Source organism: Anomalospiza imberbis, chromosome 6 (assembly GCF_031753505.1).
Source record: "Anomalospiza imberbis isolate Cuckoo-Finch-1a 21T00152 chromosome 6, ASM3175350v1, whole genome shotgun sequence".
Classification (NCBI taxonomy): domain Eukaryota; kingdom Metazoa; phylum Chordata; class Aves; order Passeriformes; family Viduidae; genus Anomalospiza; species Anomalospiza imberbis.
Window position 1 is genome coordinate 12534460 of NC_089686.1, and position 21963 is coordinate 12556422.

The following is a 21963-nucleotide window of genomic DNA, read 5'->3' on the forward strand; positions in this document are numbered from 1 at the left end:
GGTGAAATACTGGCATAGGTTGTCAGATGTACAGGGGCTGTACTAGGTGACTGCTAAAGGTCCCTTCCCACACAGGTTATTCTGAGATTCTGCACCAAGGCAAACCAATGAGCATTCTCTGAAAATTCTGATGATGCCATAGCAGAGGGCAGCATCTCTGAAACCAAAGTAACTCAGCATTGGCTTTGTGGTGGCCCTGCTCACATTTGAGCCATCCACTGACTTAAGCCTGTTGTGAAAACTTGCCATGCATACCAGTCAGGAAACTGGACATTGAAACAGGACTTTGGGATTGGGGTTTTCTGGTAGGAGCAGAAAGATGGAGGCTGCCTAGGAAAAGCAAGGGTGGTGCCTTTGCCCATCTCTCCCAAGAGTTTCCTTTAATAACAATATTCAAGATATGTGAGTTTCATCTGCTTTCCAATTGCTCTGAAAGAGTGCTGTTGCTTTAATAAATCAACTTCTTTACAAGATATAACCACTGGCCATTTTTCAGCCTGCTTGTGTGTGTCAAGAAGTAAGACCAGTGGAGCAATACGAATATGAAATATAGTGGGGAAGAGCAGAGATGTGATAATGAAACTGCCAACAAACAGCAGAGTGTTTTATTGAGCAGAGGTGAAGGCCTTCTTATGAGATGATCTTTGATGGAAGGAGAGGAAGAGAAAATGTCAGCATTCTGTCATGCAAAGAAGGCAGCTGGCTGCAAGGTGCAAATCTGGCATAGCATCATTCCTTCATGTGCCTTTCCTCCGTGGTTTGGGAGAATCCCTTTAGGGATGCTGCTTTTTATGAGGATAGGAAGAACCTTGTTTGCAGGACATTGCCAAAATATAGCTGTGCTTTACTGTCATGAATCATGCTTAGTTAAAGTAGCTCCTGAGAAAAAATGCAGTGGAAGAGGTGGGTGTCCAGCCTCGCTCCTGGGTGTGTGGGGCACCTCTGAGGTGCATGTGGGGACAGAGCTGGAGTGGGGCACCGTGCCCTGACCTGCCAGCCAGCACTCCAACTGTGTAACCTGTGCTTTGTAGCAAAAAGACAAATCAAACCTCAATGGGGTGCTGTGCTGTTGGTTCAAGTCTGCCCTTGCCATTTTGTTTGGTATTGCCCAGGCTGGGTGTAAGGACTGTCCTGCTGTGAATGAGTCCCATCAAAGGGCTCTCAACAATTTTGTCATTTCACAGACACTTACATTAACCTTTTCTGACATCTCTGGTGTGAACTGCCCTAAGGGCAGTTACTTTCTTATATTAATTTAGGTGCTAGCACCTCATCATGAGAAGGTCTTAAATAAAAGTGTCTCAATCCCAACCTCACAGCTACCATACAAACCTCTGCTATGCATTTTTGTGGTTGGAGAAGTGGCATACAAGGAAATAAAACCATTTATTTTGTTGCTGTCAAAATAAATGTGTAATTTATCATATTTACCCCTCTGCCAGATTCCTCTGAAATCTCAGATGAGAATCAGAAAGGCTACAAGTGTCTTTTAAAATTACACTGTTCTGTGTTCTGCAGGCTGCAAGATTGTTTTGTTTGTTAAAACAATTTCTAATTTATGTTTTTACAAAGCTTGAGGAGCCAGGCAGTTCCCTGCTCTCTAAGAGACCATTGAGTTAAAACAAGGTAGACTGATTTGTCTTGCCTTCATTTAGCTGTAATGAGTATTAAGTGGTTTATCTATGTGGAGAAAAGTTACTCAGCTAGATTACATCCAAGCTGAATTACATCCCATTCCAGATGGAGTATGTTTTTTTGAACAGTAAATCTTGAGGAGGGTGGATAATAACAGTAATGCGCCTTCCTGAGCTGGAGCGCAGCCCCTCTGCCTCTCATGGAGATAATGTGGAGAGCTCTACATCCAATTAGTTTTCCCAAGGCTTTATAAAGAAACAGGACTTCAGGTTTCACAGCTCTGTGAACAATTTAGCTTGTAGAATTTACATTGCAAGTGAGCGATGGCTGATGGTGATTACAGTTTTCACCTGTTTTGCTGTCGTGGGTAGCAGCCTGGCAGGGCACGTTCTGCCTCTCTCCCAACTTTCTCTTCTGTGTGATGGCTGCCACAGGGAGGGTGCTGAGTGGGATGTGAACTGTTTTGATGGGAAATTTTGTTCCCTCTGGTGCCATCTGGCCCACTAAGGCACCCACTGCTCGTGCAGCTGGTTCTCGTGGCCCCAAGGGCTAACCAGAGCAGGATGCTGGCCCCAATGGTATCCCAGGCAGCACTGAGTGACAGCGAAGAGTCCCAGAAGACTTGTCCTTGGCCACCATAGTGGTCTGGTCACCAGCAGGGCACTGGCAGGTGTGAATGGATCAAAGTCAGTGCCATGAGGTGTGGCTAAGTGGGTGTGCTGGGATACACTGCTCCCAGGATCTGAGTCTGGGAGCTGCTCCAGCCACTGGGAGAGTGCTTTTGGGCTGGTGAAGGTGGAACACTGCTCACAGCTGGCAGCAGGCTTTGGCACAGCAGTGAAGACCTTTGTGAGTTTAATTTCTAATGAAAAGGGATGTGAGGGTCTGATCAGTCAGTGATCCAGCTCTACTGCCTCTCCTGGATGGGTCAGTGAGGCTGTCCTTGTCTCCTGGCTCTGGGGGAGGCAGGAGAGGACGGAAATTCACTGATAAGAGAAAGGTCAGAGACTGAAAAATGTTGGGAATGTGTTTCTTGATATAACATGGGTGAGACCTAGCCTGGGGTTTCACTGCTTAGCCTGGCAGTGTTACTGCCTGCTGTTGTGAGAGTTATGAGCTTTTTTAAAACTGAGACAAGAGGCAAATGGTTCATCTGGCACCTGCCTCAACACAGGCAGGTCCAGAAGATGGAGGTGTTTCATCTCTGAGGGCATAGCAAGGACTGGGATGGCTCTGAGCACTGTTTCACAGCCTTTGCCAGAGATGGAGCATTTTCTGCTGACAAAATGGCTTATTTGGTTTTTTTCCCCTGCATGTATTTTACATTTCCATAGGGTGTTTCGGCTGAGGTCAGACATCAAATATGGTTTGGGATTGAACAGTGGTTGTCTGAAGAATTCTGGTAATTCTCAGGTCAGGCTTTCAGAACCAGTGTTGTACATTGGCTCCCAAGGATGCTGGCTTGCCATCCCAAGGAATATACTTTTTTTTTTTTTTGGTAAGGGGTATGAAACCACAGAGAGGAAATAATTCTCTATTTCCTTTTCTTTGGTAGTCATGCTCTATTCTTTTCATCAACCAGTCAGTCAGTCTTGGTAGCATTCAGGGCCTGAACATGACAGCTTCTGCATCCCCAGTCATCCACTTAACCTAAATTCCTTGTAGCTGCTGGCACAATGAGGGTACTGGTGGAGCTGGAATGCAGGTGGGAAGGACACCTTATCTGGCCACATCTGCCAGTGGAAGCTGTTGTATTCAGCACACAGCCAGTAATCTCTGGTTGTCATCAGACAGAGATGGAGACTGGTTTTGGAACTGTTTAGCCAAATGGGTATTATTGTACTGAATTTAGGGGTAAGTTAACAAAGCATGATGGCCTCGGGCACAGAAGAGGTCAGGCCAAAGAATCCATGGTCCTCCTGGCTTTAACAATCTCAAACTCCCCTTGCACCCTGCTGGAGGACAGGTTCATTACTAATTCAGCAGGTTCTTCAAGCTGATCCTGAAATCTTGCTGCATTCAGCACCAATCTACTGCAGCATTCTGCTCACCACTCTTGGATGTGTGGCCTCCACAGGGAAAGTGCTTTAGATTGATTCTATAACCTAGTTGGTTTGCTCTCTTCTCCTCTGACCTGGAGACTCCCTCATGTAAGGGTGGTTGTTGGGCTGAGTTTGTGGTCCCTGCAGCTCAAGCTGATGTTACTGTGTACCTTGTCACCACTTAAGCTGTTCACTGAACTTGCATAGCTTCCTACAGTGTCTTCTTAACCTTTCTCATAAGGACTTGTTTGGATTTCCTGGGTTTGAACAAAGCATAATCCAGTCAAAAAACTGAGCATTTTTCCTCTGAGAGTGTGCTTTAGATGGGCACTTGACTCAGATCCATCCCGCTGTTCCTTTGTGTGGTTTGGCACTGGTCTATGGTAGCACTTTTTTGAGCATATTCCAGTTTTTCCCTTGAGTGGCCAAAGCAGTGTCAGTGATTAGCTGTAGCTTCCCTGCTAGCCCTTCTGCTGAGTGGCCAGGAAGAGCGTTCAGGCTTAGTGCCGGGTGCCTTTGGCAGCCACTGGCAAAGGCAGAGGGAAGCTGTTCAGCACAGAGCCAGCCCAAACCTCACCCGTGTGCATGGGTGAGTGTTTGTGTGCCAGAGCTGCAGCCAGAGGTGCCTGCTCTCCATGGGGGGCTGATCCCAAAAGCTGCTGGCCACTGCAGCACACACCACTGGCACTGGGGCCCTTGTGTTATCGCCTGGTTCCTTGCTGATTCACGCTCAGCAGGAAGTCCTGGGGTGGAACAGTGGCTTCTGCAGTCATACCATAATAAATGAGATGAGGGAAATTATAATTTTGCACTTTTCAGAACCCCTTTAGAAGTGTGGAAAATGTTTGGAGTTTTTAATATACTTATGTTGCAAAACTTTTCCTCCTGCTGAAACAGCTAATGGCCTCTGCTACTCAAATTACAAGTGGAGGAGAAATTTTGCAAAGATCCAATTGTAAGGGAAGAGCTCATCAAGCTGTAATGAGAATGGAGAAAAGGTTTTCCCAGTGTCCTTTATTTTCTTCCCTGTAAAATTTTCAAATGTGTTTCTTCTAAGCATGGTTCAAAACAAAAGCCAGATGCTTTGGAGAGCAGTAAGCCACCCACAGAGCTCTCCAGTGACTTACCTTCTATGCCAGGCCACCCTGTCTGGTGTTGCTGTCTTGCTGCAATGGTAAACCAGCCATTGCATTCCTTCAGCTTGAATACTACCATTTTATGTAAGGGTATTCTGTATTTTATTGTCCTGGTGTTTTTCTGGTTAGTGTCACGTGCTTCCACTAGAAAAAACAGATGTCCTGGGTAGGCACTTGTTGTGTGTGTCAGGCTGTGTGCGTACTGCAGCTCTGTGGCCTTGCTGAATACACTTCTCCCCCTTTTACAGCACTGGGAGTTGTGGCACTGACCTCCTCTTAGAACTGTGCCAACAGCTTGGTTTTGTGAGTTTCTCAGTTGTTTTTGAAAGAAAAAGGCACGTGTCTGGAGGGGTTGTTTATTCAAACCTAAAAGGAAACATCCTGTTCTGTTGTGGAGTATTTTGGTGCAGTCTAGATGAATGAGAATAGCTTACAAAACTAGGAAATTACTTTTATGAAAGAACAAAACACAGTGTTTCAACTTCACTTTTCTTCTGTATCACCCAGCCCTCAAACTGGCATTGATGCAGATTCACAGAAGATTTTGCTGTTGCCGAATCTCAGCTTTTTAATGAAAAAACCTTTGATGGAGTCCCTCATCACCCTACACACATAGGGTTTTATTCAGCAAGTCGTTCCCAAACTCGCCTTCTACAGAGTGGGAAAACATGTTGCTTCTGACACAATACTTGCCTGTACCACAAGAAGCTTAAATGTATTTGTTTTTTTTTTTTTTCTCTTTTCCTAAAGATTCATCTTCCAACTATATCAGGCAACTTGAAACAAAAGTGAAGCTGCTGGAGGATGACAACAAGCTTCTTTCCCAGGTAGGTTTTATTGCCTAATAGATACTAGTGTGGCCCAGTTCTCCTGTTTCCATATGGTTGTGTCTGACTGCTTATTTTAATGCACACTGGCTTTTGGTAAACATCCTGCACAGGAAGAACACAATTCATATTAACCCCACACAAATAGAATTTGGTCTTCTTTTGTTAAAATTAAAAAAAAAAACAGGAAAAAAGTGAACCCTCTGTTAGTGTCTCTGTGTGTTTCAGAGATGCATTAATGCCTGCCTGCAGAGCTCCTTGACCCACCTCTGCTCCTGGGGATGCCATGAGAGTCCAGCTCTGTCTGTGTCCTTGCTGTAGGATTTTGTCTTCCTTGCCCATTTACATTGACTTTTATCTTGTTGAAAGAGGAGACTGTTGCCAAAGGACAGCCTTGGGAATAGCTGTGTGTGGTGCAGGCTCCCAGCTATTATTTGAGATCTTACTTAAATCTGAACAGACTCTCTAAAGGGGCACTTTTTGCTTGCATCTCCCTTTCAAAGTCTACTCCATGTGCCACTGTGCTTTTGATCACTCATGCTGCTTACCTGTCTTTATATAGCAATGTCAAGCAGCGAGAAGAAAACAGCCATTCTGTTTGGTATGTCCTCTGGATCCCCTGTAAAACACAGTAGTTGGTGTAAACAGGGGCAGGTCTGCTGCATTTAATAAGACACTGTCTATTTAAACCATTGAAAAAGTTACCCTTTTTTTCCTGTTCTTTGCTTCCACTCACTGTTTTTATGTTCTACCTTCCTGGCATTTTAAAAGTTTTTTTTCTATACTTTGCTTCTTATTTCAAGCACCATGTTTCACAGTCATTTCGTTCAAGATTCTTCCCAATTATAAGGGCTGGAAATAGAAAAGCCCTTGTAATATTTTTTTAAATGCCTTTTTGCCAGTTTATGTTGTGCTGTTCTTTGCGTTTCACTAAATCGGAGAATAGACTGTTCCAGGGTCACATTTAAAAAACATTCTCATTTAAAATAAACAAACAAAAATAATAAAGAGCTCCATGTGTACTGAAATTATAATAACATCATTTTGTCAAATGTTTTTTTCTGAAGTACACATTTTGACCTGACTCTGAGCTTTTTTGAAGATTGCTCCTTTCTCCCAGGGTACTCATTGGAATTACTAGCCATGAAAAAAACTCATAGGCACCAAAGGGTTAAACCCCAAAAGGGTACTTAACAACTTTGTAGTTGCTTCATGTATTAATTGATTGCTAATTTGATTTTAAGTCCCCCTGTCTTTCTCCCAGACTGTGACTGAGCTGGTGGCTGTTTAATTGGAGCTATTGATAGGCAGATGGGATGTGCATGGATTCAGGGATGGGCTCAGTGTGCCCTTGGCCTTGCTTTGTCCCGCCACAGCCAAGCACATTACTCTGTCAGATCTGCCTTAGGAGGTCAAGAAGAAGTTGGCAATTAATGGTGAAAACAAATAGGGTCTGCATAGCTGCATGGGCTTATTGCATTGGGAGGATGAAACCCAGTTAGTTTTGGGTTGTGCGGGGCTGCTTCGGGTTCATACATCAACCCTTCACCTACATGCTGCCCTGGGTGTGAAGGCCATGCCTTTTCCTCCACTGTCCTCAGGTGTCATCACCTTTTGGGCAGGATTATTACAAATACTTGAATCCAGGAGGGAGGGAAATTACCTTAAAATAGCTCTGTGTTCTGGAGAAGGCCAATCATGACCCCAGTGGCAGCAGTCACTGATGCCAGCCTGGTTGTGATGTGCTGTACAGCCCCTGTATGATGTCTCAATGGCCCTCCAAAAATACCAGGATCCACCTTCTTTTAGATTACATTCAGGAAATAACTTCTTTATTATAAGCAGGGAGTCAGCTTTCCTTAGGGCAACAGGACTGTTGAAGCTGCTGTGGGCTGGCTGAACTCCCTGGGAATACTGAGCTGCATCACCTCCAGTCTGTCATGCTACACACCCAGATCTGGATTTCTTTCTCTTTTAATGAGAAAGATTAGGAAAATCTGCATAGACACAAACTCACATGCATATGTACACATAGTTCCCAGCACTTTCCCAGAAAGCATAATCCACTTACTGTGTTTTTACTTGCTTTGTCTGATTGGAAAGTGTTTAACTGTTACCATGCGGATCTTGGGATAAGACTCTAGTCAGAAAGGATCCTGGCAAACTTTCTCCTGTTTTGAAAGTTGCCAGGTGATTCTGGCTGTTTGAACTCTGCAGTGCCAAACTGGCTTGTCAACACCAAAGTCACATTTCAACTCGGCTTGGCTTTTTCTCCCTGGGAGTATTGACTTTGCAATAATATTTGCAGCCTGGTGTCAAGAAGTTCTATCACCAGCGTGCTGAGGAGTGATGAAACCTGACGTTCTAAGTAACAAACAGTGCCTGTGCATTAAGGGATTAACAAATCAGGGGTGGTTATGGAAGTCTTCCTGGCTTCCTTCCAACTGCTAAACATAGAGCTGAAATAGTGCTTTATCCAGAGAAACCTGAGAAGGCTGGTGCTGCAAAGGATATTTGCAAGCTTTATGGCTGGATTTATATTCCAGTGGCCAGTGACACAATACCCTTTTGCTGGCTGGTGCACCCTGAGTGAGATTTGTTGCTTTATCTTCTTCAGCATCTCTGGAGTGAAGGTATTCTGAGAGGTGGTGTCTTTGTAGCCCCTTCTGGAATCAAGTTGTTGCAGGGGATCCCAAGCTTGCACTTTTTCTCCTGCTTCCCAACATATCTTTCTCTATAAGCACTTTAGAAGCCAACATATCCTTTCTCTATAAGCACTTTAGAAGAAAGCCTCAGTGGGACAGGCAAAAGCTTCCCAACCCATGCCTGGCAGCTGCTCTGCACTGTACATGTCACCTGCAGTACGGATATGCTGGGATTCACATTTCTGTTTTTCTAGTGATTTATTTGAACAGGTTAATGGAGAGAGCTTTTCTTACTCTTGGAGATCAAGAAATACCATCTCACAAGCCACACTGCAGTGGGAAGAAAGCAGATGGAGATAAGGGCGTTACTATGATAGCCATATCCATATATGTGGGGGGTTTTTTGTTGTTTTGACTTCTTTTGCTTTCTAGGGAAGGATATGATCTGTATTTCCAGTTGGAAAATGATATGCTTCTGATATTGCTAACCCATCAGTACTCATCACTCTCTTCATTTTCCTGTCTCTGAGGAGAAACTACTCAAGTTTTTACTTTTTTTTGGTGCAGTTTATGCTGTGATGTTTTGTTGGCGTGGCCATGTCAGCTAGAAGGTGACATGAATGCTCTTGGATGGCATCACTGTGCTGGCAAAGTCTCTGGCAGCAATTCTGGCAACCCACAACTTTTGTTGCCCTGGTTTATATTGTTTGGGCAGAGGTTGTAGCAAATGCCACTACCAGAAAAGACCACTGAATCCTGCTCTCCAGTGCTGGTAGGTGTCTCTGGTGTAGCCACAGTGGCAAAGACCCCACAAAGCCCAGTGGGGATGGTGTGAAGCTTTCTCACAGGTGTAGCTGGTTTCTGGAAGTTTTAGTTGCAGTGTGAAGATGATGAATGAAAGCTCTGAAAAATGTTGAGTGTTGGTTTCCGAGAGCTTCATGGGCATCACTTCTGTAGCCTCACATTCTCCAGGGAAGACTTGCACTGAGTTCTGCTGTGTGCATGCAGTTGGTCTGTGCAACATCACGTGGGTGAAGTCTTGTTATTCCTCTGTGTCATTGTGGGCAATGCCCAGAAGAGCTGATGTTATTAGTGGTGTCTGGTTGACTAGGTGAGGGTACCTTCCATAGTGCTAAGATATAATCCCTAAGGTGGGAGACCATATTTGCTTTCCATTCCTCTGAGCTGGAAATATCCAAGCACAAAATAAACCCCTTAAGGCACTTCATACTGCCCCTTGAACAAAAAGGAATTTTTAATTGCACACTTTCCCCTTAAGGTTAGAGAGACCTGTATTTACAGCATTTAGGAGCTCCAAAGGTCACTTCTGGGTAGTTTCATAATTAATGCATGCATTTTAGAAATAATAAGGGTAACAATCTTCTGGCCATTCTTTCACATTATTTTGCATTTTCAGCTCATGCTGCACGCATGCAAAGATTGAGCACTTTTAGGTAAAACTTAGCTAAAAGTTTATAGGCTGTGTGGACTCATCACTTTTCTATCTCCCTGTAACTAAGTACTGTGCATCATGGGCTGGCTGTCAGGACTCCTTTTGGTTTATAGTCTCTGAGCTGTGTCTACTTTTTCCCTTGAGAGCAGGAGTGCCAGAGGCATTTTTCTATTCAGAGATGCTCAGGGCACATTACACACCTTTGTTTCAAAAAGCCCAGCTTTATAGAAAGCAGATGCATTGGGCAGGTGAGGCTCTAAGCAACTGGACGTTTGACAATGCCTGGTGCCTCTTTCACAGAACATTTCAAGTCCTCTGGTGCATAGCAGAAACAAAAAAATTCTTCTCTAGGGAGTGACAGCTCTTGAGATTTATGAGTATTTAATTAAAATTGCCAAATAGACTTCAGTAGCAGCAGCACTTCACAGCAGTTGAGCCTGCTAGCTGCCTGGGATGTAGAGCTCCCTTGGAAGATCTTTAGAGCGTCCCTAGAAGTTCTTGAAAACTGTTCTTAGTCTTACTTTTAAGAAACTGCATGCTTTTCCTGAATTAAAAGGCTGCAGCTGTAGAGTTAATAAAGTGATAGTAGGCAATGCCTGTAACACTGCTATTAAAAGAGCTGTGGTGTTTGAGCAAGGAACGTCCATGGTCACAGCATCTGCAGGCTGCCACAATTCTTAGGCAAATGGGATCTTGGCACAACCATGCACTCAGCAGGCAGTTTCCAGCATATCCTCCTGAAAACAAGAGGGGCAATCTGGACCCCAGGGCCAAAAGGAGCCTGAAAATCCTTAGCACTGCAAAGAACAAAGATGTAGATACCATTCAGTGGGGAGAGCCTGATCTCTTCCCAAGGAGGAGAAAAAGAAATTGCCCACAATGTGCTGGATGGCTTCAGGAGAGTCAGAGTGCAATTTCCCCTGTTATTTTATTATCAGTCACTTCTGTGCCAAGTCTGCCATTAGCAGTTCCTGCTTGCAGAGCTGCCTCTCAACTCTCAGAGTTGCTATAAGGTCTTATAGCATTTGGGCCTCTCTGTGAATTGGCCCTGGAGGTTTGTCTGAGGCCATGGCTTGTGCCAGGAGCACTTCACACACTCACCACGACAGGAACAAAATTACAAAAACCTATCTGATTTCCCCAAAGTCTACCTATTGTTTGTGTGTGAGGAGGATAAGTATAATTGCTTTAATTTAAGGTCTCACAAGGGAAGTTTTTTTTTTTTGTTGTTGGTTTTTTTTCCTTTTTTTTTGGCAATGCAGAGTAACTCAGACATGAAAGCTTTCCAGGCGGTTGGTCTCCATTTAAATTCAGAATACTGAAGGGGATGTGCCTTCAGTTACTCTATGATCATTTTTAGACAGTGTTTCAATGTTTAGCTGCATTTTAATTTAAAGTAATAAAAAGGAGATTCGTATTTGGGGTCACATCCAAATATTCCTTTCAAGTCAATGGTGAGAATTCCTATGGGACTCCGTGCATTTTGGAGTACAGCTCTTGAAGAAACAGATTTTTGTGAGACCTTCTCTCCTGAGATCAAAACTTTGATACAGTTTTGAGAATGCACTGCATTGCTTACAAGTGTAAATGCAAAATATGATAACAGAATCCCTCAAATGTTGCTTCCTTAGTTGTGGAAACAGAATCTTAAGAAAACCCAACATAGCATGCAAATCCAATCAATGTCCAAGTGTGTTCCATTTCACCTCTTTTTTTGTGAATTACAATGACAAGACTGATCTGACCAATTTGCTATCCAATAAGTTGACTTGAGATGTAAGTAACAATATATACTTATTGAATACAATGTTTTTCCTCACCAAACAAGAAATGTATAGGAGCAGCTCAAAATACCTTCAAGCCCTCTAAGACAGTGTAGTTCCTTCTGTTTACCTTGGACATCAGAGATTTGAGCTAATCTACCTACCAAAATAAATATTCTCTAAATAAATATTTAGGAGTGCTTTCATGGAGTTCTAAAATGCATGATCAGTGACAGAAATGAGCTTTTGCAACTTGTAATGAAATCTGAGTGGTGTACTGTGTGTTCTAGGAGTTGCCACCTGTGGTATCCATGGATTTTACGAGAATGTAAATAAAGTTCCCTAAAAACCTAGGAAATCTAATTCAAAATATCTGAATCCCAAAGTTGACTAACAGATAGACAGTGACATACTGGGCTAATTGAGTCTTACAAAATTGAGGCCATCATATAATTTCTTGCAACTTAAAATTTTGGAAGGGCTGGAGTTGAATTTCAGTGTTTGTGTGTGAGAGATGCACACATGCAAAGCTCTGTCATGCCCCATTTGTTTCTGTTGTGGGTAAGCAAGAACATTGGGTTTAATGAGGCTCAGTTTAACTTCCAGCTGTGAAATACAGGATTAGTCATATCCTGTGCTTAACCAGCTTTGTAATAATTTCACTAAATTCCACTTTTTATCTCTGTATGAGGACGGGGCCAGGGAAAAAGCTCTTAATTGCAGTTAGATCAGGCTATGAAGAAGCAGCTTTTTGTGTCTTTGATACATGTGGAGAGGTTCAAAGTACACAGAATCTCAGTGATCCATCCATCTGAGAAGTACTGAAAAATGTCTTGAGGGGAAAATATGCAATAACTGCAGAGGCTTAAAACCAGATTTTTGCAATGAGTAAAATGCCAAATTCAAGCTCGGATCAAGAAAAATTCAGTGTCTGACATCTGAAAACTACTTGGGCAACAATGGGAAGGATGTTAATCTTTCATTGCTGTGAGAAGAATAAAGCCTCTTTACTCAAAACTGTAAGTTTATGACAAGACTTTCAGTTTTGTTTTGTTTTTCATGAAGCCAAAAATGCAAATCTAAATCTTTATAAGAGATTTTTAAAGAATATTCAGATTATCTCAAAAAAAGCTGAGACTGGCAGTAATTGATTTTTTCCTGGCTTTCATTTTCAGCAGAGAGCTTGGAACATTCGAGTGCTCCTCCAGAGGAGAGGGCCTTGGGTGCCCAGCATGAGCTAAATCCTGCAAGGGACCTTTGCTGCTTTATCAGCAGTGGTTTCAGGTCTTTATTATTCTCGTTCCCAACTCTGTTGTTTTATGGGATGCGGGGAGTGCCTTGAGGGCAGCCCAGCAGCATTGCTGTGGCTGCGATTTTGGGAGGAGGTGCAGTGGTTCCCTGTAGTCTCCTTGCCTGGAGTGAAGTTGACAGGAGAAAATGAAGGGTGACTCTAGGGGCTGGTCCAAACCTGTGCTTGATACTACAGCTGTATCAAAATCTACTTCCCTGGAGGAACTGGGGCAGCATTTTGTAGTTTCTCCACTGTCACCCCCAGTAAAGATGCTGATTTTGGTTCTAATGAGCCATGATGGGCTCTGTTAGTCTGTGACTCTGAAACTCAAGGCATGCAAGCCACAGACCAGACTCAGGCTGCACCAAATGCCAATGGCTATAGCTCCATTTGGCTTTGTTAACTATTGAGCTGCATTTCTATTTGGGTTATAGGCTGTGATACTTGGATGTCTCAGCCGTGCCAACTCATATATCCTCTTGAGCAAAGCCTGCCAGTTGTGTGATTATAATTATATACTGCAATTTGGTTTGAACTGATTATCTGAGTCTCCTGTGAGTTATGGGCTTGATCTTTCTCTGTAGATCTAAAACAAGAGGACAAAAATACAGACATTCTTGAATATTAGCAGTGTACTAAAGTTCCCTACCTCAGTTGCTACAGAGAATGGAGAAGTTTGAAACCTGCACTGCTTTTATAACCTGTACCCCACTGAGACGCTAATAAGTCTTTTTCCAAGAGTGATTTTACGTGGTAGAATCTGCTAAGCCTCTTACTGACTGTTTCCTGCCTTTCCCAAAGTTGTTAGCTCCCTCAACAATAGTGAATTCCAGCTGTCACCAATGCAACCAGGTGAAATCTGGTTGCCCCTCCAGCTTCTGTGAACACAGATCATGATGTGAAGGGGAAGTCAGAGCCTAGGCAGAAGTGGGGATCCTCATTCCTGTGTTACATTTGTGAATGGCTGAGATCCAGCCATGGCACAATGCCCAAATGCATTTCCAATTCTACATGAACTACTAAAAATGGATTTACTGTTGGAGCTGGCTGAGGCTGTGCTTGTGACCTCCTGGCTGAATACTGAAGAGGGAATCAGGAGAGTAGGTGTTTTGACAGACCCTTACCCTCTAAAGCCTTTGTTACCAGTTCAAGTGATCCCCAGATGTGTTGCATGTACAACAGGGATATGAACCAGTGTAAAGGAATTTAATCTCTCCTGTTACAGAAAGCTCATATTATTGCATGACATGGAAGATGTTAAATAGTTTTAATCTCATCACTTAATTTTTTTCCTTATTTGCAGAGTTCTTTCAAAATCAAATACGTTGATTTTTTTATTGCACTCTCATGTGTGTGATTTCCAACTTGCCTGATAAATGCTGTTGAAGCTAATGGGACTCTTCACATATACTTAAAGTCAGATATGTGCTTTGCTGAGCTTATTTTTGCTTGAATATGTCTTGTAGTGATAACTGCAATTACTGAGCCTTAATTCAATTATTTGCCAGCTTCACACAGTGAAATTGCCCATCCCTCAGATTCCTGGTGCGTGAGACACTAAAATATGGATTAATGAGATAAGGGGGAAATGTTTGTGCAAGGTTGTGTGGTAGGGAATTTTCTCTGGGGCACAAGGCTGCCTGACAGGGCCAATCACTCCTCATTGCCCTGATGCCCCTGTGAGAGCTGTGCAAGGCAGGTGCTTTGCACCGTCTCCTGTGTGTTATTTGAGATGTGTTTCTGCTTTGCTTTAGCTCAGCAGAGCTCACTGCTCTGCTGTGATACCTGAGGCTGCCTTGGGCCAGGTTGTTGTTACAGAGCTCTGACAGTGCCATTGACCTCTGTAGGTGTGGTAAAGTGTGGTGGCTGTGAAGAAGAGTAAGGTGATCAAGCTTTACCAACTGTTTGAGGGGATCACCCTGCTCTGAATCTGGATAGTAAGATATTAATGTTTGTGCATGTGGATTCTGCATGTCTTCATTCATGAATATAGGGAAAGGGGTTGAAGTTCAAATAATGATATTATCTTATCAAGTAACTCAGTATTGACACCTGCATATAAGACCTTTGGTCACCAGTGGTAAAGATATGGGTTTTTTTCAAGATAATAAAATAGCTTTATTTCTGTTAGGTTTCCACATGTATAATGTTCCCTCCTAGCTGGCTGACTGCAACAGCTTGCCACAAGATTTCAGTAAGGTAGAGAGAGCTAATGCATCCACAAGCAGCTTTTTGGAACTGGGGGGCTGCATTTTAGTACTGCTGCTGGTTGTTTAGGGCTCTGATTGCTTATCCTTTCACTTGCTAATGTTGGTGATTTCCATTTTTTAATCATCTGAATGTATTAAATATGCCACTGATTTATTTTTGTTTCTGCCCTGTACTTGTGCAAAAGACATTGGTTAGTAATATCTGTGTTTTGGCCAAGTTCAAATCAATGCCATTTGCCTATGTGAAGAGAAGTGTGCACTTTCAGCTAAATTGCTACAGGAAATAACAGAAAAAGGTTTTGAGCTAAACTTTCCATTTAATTACTCAATTGCAAACAATGGGTTGTTGAGTGTCAAAATTGAGGCAGTTTCAATTACTGGAACAATTATGGTTTAGAGTATTGCTGCTGGTAGGTTAAGAATTTATATTACAATGGCAGGCAAGTAGTCCAGGTAACGGGCAGTGCAAGAGTCCGTAAAGATGAAGGCAGCCTGACATAGTGGGCTGAAATAAAACCTGCATTGTTTTTTTTCCTCTTCACAAATGTATATAATCAAAAGCCAAGGTCTCAACAGAGTTTTCCATCTAATATCCAAGATTAATGGGTGAAACTAAAATCTGAAGCAAGAGCGATATTTTTTTAATGTAGCCTTTTTTTCCCCCCCATATAGAGAATTACCCAAATCATAAGCCAAGATCCTTATGGGCTTACATGGTCAGGGTGTGATGCCCTTGCCCTATTGCTAAGGACCAAGTTCACTCTGATGTTTAAATGATGGCTGAAGGAAATCCTGTGCTTTGTAAAAGGGGAGGTAGCCACTGAAAAATGGAAATTGCTCGTCTGTCGTAGGGCTGGATGATGGTGTGGCATAATAATTTGTCCAAAGAAAATCTTCTGAGCTGGTGTCAATAAGGTTATGTTCTCTTGTCAATATTGAGTTCCCTGTAGTTTTCCTTTCTGTCTATTTGCATTTTATGCTGTTACATAATTTCTTCTAAAGTTGTGTTGAAAGCAGATATAATATTAATACATTTAAGTGGTGCGGTGTGTAATCCGCTGTCTCTTGAGCTTAGTGCAAGTGGGTCTGCATTGTGGGAAAATGAAGCTGATTATTATAAACCCTTGGAAATGACAGCCCATTGGGAAGTCTGCTGTCAGTGACTCACGTATGCTTGATTCTCTGTGTTCTGGACACATTTTGCCATCCCTTTATGCTCCCCAGAGGTAAACAAAAAGTGGCTCCTGACCTTCAGTTTGGTGCTTTGTTGTGTGTTTTTAAAATTGACTTGTGAACCAGGAGAGGAAGTTTTCACAATGCCGGAGGTTAGAAATGAGTTCCAAAGGGGTGGAGAGAGCTGTAGTCCTCAGGTGACTCCAGGCCTGTCCCTCCTTGCTCCTGCCTGCAGCTGGAGGATGCTCATCTCTAGCAGCTCTTTGTCACATCTACCAAAGCTCCAGGGTATGCTCAGGCACAGGATGCCCATGTTTAGACACCCAAATTGCTCCCAAATGACCCCACAGCCCATGGGGAGAAGGGAAGCTGTGACCCTTTGTGAAAGCTTTAATATTTCCACAGGGCACAGGGTCAAACTGATCATTTATGATTAAATATTTTTAAAATCTCTTTTCAGCCTTCATCTGTTACAACTTATGTGAAAGGAGAAAAAAATGTTTTCAATTAAAGGCTACTTATGTAACAACCCTGTTTTGAATGCTAATTCATGAATTACAGGGAGCTGACAGTGCTGCTTTTTAATTTTCCACAGTCACTTCAGAACATAATTCTAATTGAAATCATTTTTTGCTAATCTCTCATAAATGCTGAGAACTTTCTGTCAAGTAAATTTCTGTCTTTCAGTATTTAATTTATGTTAAGAACAGTCCATTTTGTTGGATCAAAGTATTTCAAAATTATATATTTGTCCTCTTTTTTCTCCCTTCTAGCAGAAGTAACACTGAAGGGTAGCAGAAAAGATAATTTGTCTGACTTGTCTCTAAGTTTTCAACACTTTATCTTCACAGTTGGTCCAACATGGCCACAGCACTGATCTGACTTTACTGGACAGAAATGAAAAGGAAAATAAATGTTTCTTCTAGTACTTTGACCTTAAAATACCACAAACACCATCCATCTTCTTGTGTTATTTGTGTTATTTTTCAATTGAATCACTCAGCACAGAGGGTCAAAAAGTCAGAGGCCACCATTTCTTCTCTTTGCTAGCAGGATAGAAATCTTTGATAGGAACAAGTGTTTACTGTTCTTTCATTGTTTTGTTTTAGCTTTTTTTTTCCCCTTCTTCTTTTTAAATGTAATTTTAGTCTTTGGTAAGCACCAAGACTTTAATTTCTATCTCAAGCATTTAAAATTATACATTATTTGTTATGGAAAATACCACTTTCCACCCATCAAATTGCTTCTGTTTTCTACAGAGAAAAAAAGTTGGTTTTGCAGTCTATTTTTACAAAAAAAACCTTGATTTGTTGGCCTTACTCTTTCCTCATTGGTAGGAGTAGGCCAAACTCCCTTCCCTGGTGGGAGGGACAGGCCTGTGTCCATTTGTTTTATAAGAGGCTGACAAGGTCTTGGGCTTTGGTCCAATGGTATCTTCTGGGGTCACTCTTAAGTCCTGCTTGGTTGAAAAATGTATCAATAATTGTTTTGTTGTTTTTTGCGAGTGTTGAGGAGTGATTGTATCAGAAAGGTGGCGGTGGGGTGGCAGTGCTGGCAGTGTGTGGCACAGGTTTGTGCTGCAGGTGAAGGTGCTGGCTCTGCAGGCTCGTCAAAGTGCTGAGTTAGACCAGGGGCAGCTCTTGCACTTTTGTACCACTGTGAAAGTCAGGACATGCTTTTTCTTTTTTTTTTCCTCTTTCTTTTTTTTTTTCTTTTTTTTTTTTTTCTTTGAACTATGGATGAAACTAGGGCTTGAAAAATATTCACAGTTAGACAGCAAGAGCCACTCTTGGAGTAGTCAGTGGCCAGGTGTTGGTGTTTGATGGGAATTGGTGTGTGAGTCTCCTGAGCTCACACTTGGTCTCCTTTGCTGCGTTCCTCCTTCTGTCTCTGCTCCTCAGCTTAGAAAACATTTCCAATAAAAGTTCAATTGAGACTGCATGCTCCCATGGAGTTTTAGTTCAGATGAAAATGATTTTGCTGATAAATTCCTTGAAGCTCCAGAAATATGAAGTGATTTTACCTGAAGGATAATTTATTATAGATATGTTGCCCGTTAGTTGAGATAATTTCCAGCAATGATGATGAACAGAGATGATCAAGGATTCTACTTTTAAAATGTCTTTCTGACTAGAAAAGCAATTTGGGATCCACTTACATCTCAGTAATGAAAACTGGGTAAGGTAATAAGAGATTTCATTTTGTGAGTGAATTGACAATGCAAATACCAGGATTTTTAATTTAGGTTTAAGTGGAGTAATGGCTACTCATTCTGATGCATCATTAGTCATATTGCTTTTTAATGAGGGATTCACTTTCTTTCCCTGGTTAGCTCTAACACTGATAGCAAAGCCCAAGGAATGTGCAAATGTTTAGGAAGGTCTGTTGAATATGTGTCACTGTACCATTTTAATTTTAAAAGGAAGAAAAAGCAGTTCTATTTCTGTAGTGAAAAAACACACATTTGCCTTTAGTACAGGGAAGACAAATAGTTCAGAGCTGTGATTGGTAGCCTGTTGTAAAAAAAACACAAGCAAATAAAGTAAGATACATTCCCAAATAACTTCTAGAAAATATGGAAGGAAAATTGCATTGAGTGGAGGGCTCATGGAAGGGGCTGGCTCTATGACAGACAGTGGGAGGAAAAAGTTTACTCTGCCCATCTCTGGCAGGGATGTCACATAAATAATGGCAGGTGAAGACTCTTTTGGCACTAGCAAACCCACTCTGCTGCAAACACCTTGTTCCTCTTCTGGACGGATCTCTGCTCAGTGTTTTTATTTCTTAGATGTCTTTTCTTTTTCTTGTCCTATTTTTTTTTTCTCTTTTTCCTTTCTGTTCTTTAATTAAGAGCTTGTTTTGATGTTCATTGAACTCAGTGGGAATCTTTCCATCAAATTGAATGCATTAGGTCAGATTCATAATCAGCAGCCACTGAAACAACCTAACAATAGTTTTGTCACACGCTAGTGCAGTCTTAAATGGGATTTGCTTTAAAAAAAGCAATAGAACTAATCCATTATAAACACTTGTTAGAGCTGAGTTTTGACTGTATCTGTGTATTTACCAACACAATTTCAACCAATTTAAGCCAAAATGAAATTAATGCAGACTTTCCAGGCAGGAGCATAGGGCAGTTAATGAAATCAATTTAAACTAGCATGTTTTTAGTGACAGCAGTGTGATGCTGGGTATTGTCTGGACTTGTGTTTGGTTGTCTTCCTTCCTTAGCTGGGCAAAGCATTTTGACTTTCTGTGAGGACAAGCTGTAATGTGATGAAACACATGGGGAATCCAATGTAGACCAACCCATTCAGATTTAGGGGTAAGACAGCAAGTTTCTGGGATGCAATTGTCCACCAAATCTCTCTTTCTCTGGCCTGATTCTACATTTCTAGTGCCCCGTGATCATGTGGCATCTTGCAGGTCTCAGTGTGGTTCGCTAAAGTCTGAGTAATCCATGGCCTCTAAACTGCTGAGGCAACACTCACTCTTCTGGAGCAGAGACTTTGAGGGAATCTGCAATCTCTGGTGTCTCCAGAGGTACAACCTCACATTTTGGCTCTGCTGTTCTGCTTTTCCCTTGGTCATGCGTGTGCCTCTTTATCACTGATGTCAGGGAAGAGTGCCTGAGCTCCTGAGCTGACAGCCCAAAGGAGTGGGTAGCAGTGCCAGGACCCCTCCAGGTGGTTGCTGTGTCCCCATGCACACACAAGAGTGGAGAAGGGGTTGCACACAGCAGGGATGTGGGAGCACAACCAGCCAAGGTGAAATCCTTTCAGGATAACCACCAAGAGACATCACATGCCTGTGGCACTGCCAGTAAACTAAGAGTGTTCTTATCATCTTCCATTGTGACCTGCTAACCTTTCTTTGAAATTATATACCTCCCAGGAGTAGTGGAAACTCCGTTTTGCAGCAGTCACTTTTCAGCTTCAGAAGGAGTTATCTCCTTCAGATCTCTCTCCCTGACTCTCTGTTGTGAAATGTGAAAGAAATACAGGCCACATCTTCTCTGTTCATAAATTCAGGGGAATCCCAGATATCTGATATGCTGAACTCATTCTGTATCACTTGGCTCCATGTGAGACACAGCGGTTCCCAGCAGATTGGGTCATACAGGACTAGCATCCATTTCTCATTATGGCTTTCCTGAGAACTGCTCTTCTTTTCACAGCTTATAAAAAGGAAGTTGATAGGGTGAGAGCTCCAGAATGGTTGTGAAAGCACTGGGTCACTGTAGAAGTTTTAACCTAAGAAAACAACATTTTGAAATAAAACCAAAGCTGAATATCAACTAAAACAGGCCGTGTAGATACAAGAAAAAATATATGATACTGATAGAAAATAATGTATCCACTCAGAGTGCAGCAGTTCTCTTTGAGCAGGAAATGGAAATGAACTTCCGATGTTTCCAGAGATCTGTGCATGACAACAGTCTCCAAAGTCTCTGTTATTTTCAGGCCTTTGGGTTACTGTGGGGTTTTTACACACAATGGATTTGATTTATGAGATTTCTTGTTAAATTTTATTGCTCCAATTATTTTTTTTTGTTCTTTTGAAGTAGAAAACATAATTTCTGTAGCAAATGGGAGTTGAAGGTCTTCATGTAGCATAAAAATCTGAAAGGTCATGATTTTTAAACTTTAAAATAGAGGACAGTGCACTGCTTGATACTCTTAAAAATGTGAAAAGTTAATGAGATGTTTATTGGTGATAAAGATAGAATCTTCTCCCAGACCTTTGATTTTGGCTGTTTGTGTCTTGGCTTTTTCTGGGTGCACTTATTTATAAATGAGAAACACTTCTCATTCTTCACATTTCAAGATCACAGAGAGAGTTAAAAACACAAGGCAGAAACTTTGTCCCAGGGAGATTATTCAGTACTCCTAACACCCAGTGCTCCTTCTCCTATGAGTGCAGACTGTTGGTTGCATTTATCTGGTTTTAGGGTCATATAGACTACCTTCTTTTATTTGACTATGTTTAAGACCTGTGGGTGCAAGCAAATTTATAAACAAATAAGAAACTGTTCCTGTCAACACACATTTTGCAAGCTTAGGTGAATGATAGTAGCACTGTTTACAAATGCTTAATCTATAAAATGTCTCCTGGTGTGGGTTTTTTGGGTGGGTTTTTTGGTTGGTTGATTTGTTTGTTTGTTTGGGGTTTGTGGATTTTTTGCTGGTTTTGATTTAATCTGAAGATTTAAAAATATTTTTTATGTTCTTCTTAACAGATGTTTTTTATTGAGCATTTAGGAACTTAGGTAAAACAAAAATGCCTTCCTGCTGTATCACTTAATGTAGCAGACCTTGAACAATTCACCTCCAACTGCTTGCAGGTGTTTTCTCTCAGACTAGACATAGAAAAAGCATTTTATTACAGTGCTCACTGTCACTGTTGGTGCAGGGAGAAGTAAAGAGAACAGGTCAGGGAACAGATGTGGTCATGGGAAAAGCCAGGACATCAGGAGGGGCACAGCTTGCTTTCTTCTCAGTAACATGGACTGTCCTGTTTTCTGTTGTCTCTGCAGCAGTCCAGCACGGGGGACCTGAGGACTCTGAGGAAAGGATTGTCCCCGTACCACTCCGAGTCACAGCTCTCGTCGCTGCCGCAGTACCAGGACGCCCTGCAGAACGTAAGAGACGTTTCCTTCCCTACACAGGCAGAGCCATGGGTTTCCCCAAAAGTGGGCATGGTGAAGATTACAGGGGAGCTCTCACAAGTGATTGTTCACCCTGAAGCTGGAGTTGCAAACGTGCAGCTGAAGCCTGCAGACGGTGGG

General features: G+C 42.2%; 2 protein-coding genes across 3 annotated transcripts in view; both read left to right on the forward strand.

The window, feature by feature from the left end:
- The window catches only part of SETD3 (SET domain containing 3, actin N3(tau)-histidine methyltransferase), a 611377-nt gene that overhangs the window by 484430 nt on the left and 104984 nt on the right, over nucleotides 1-21963 (forward strand). The window lies entirely within an intron of this gene.
- Nucleotides 1-21963, forward strand: part of CCDC85C (coiled-coil domain containing 85C) — a 110574-nt gene that overhangs the window by 62348 nt on the left and 26263 nt on the right. For both annotated transcript variants that reach the window (XM_068192452.1, XM_068192451.1), the window contains 2 exons: nucleotides 5564-5640; nucleotides 21712-21816. In XM_068192452.1, coding sequence (XP_068048553.1) covers nucleotides 5564-5640; nucleotides 21712-21816 — 182 coding nt within the window. The remainder of the gene's footprint in view (nucleotides 1-5563; nucleotides 5641-21711; nucleotides 21817-21963) is intronic.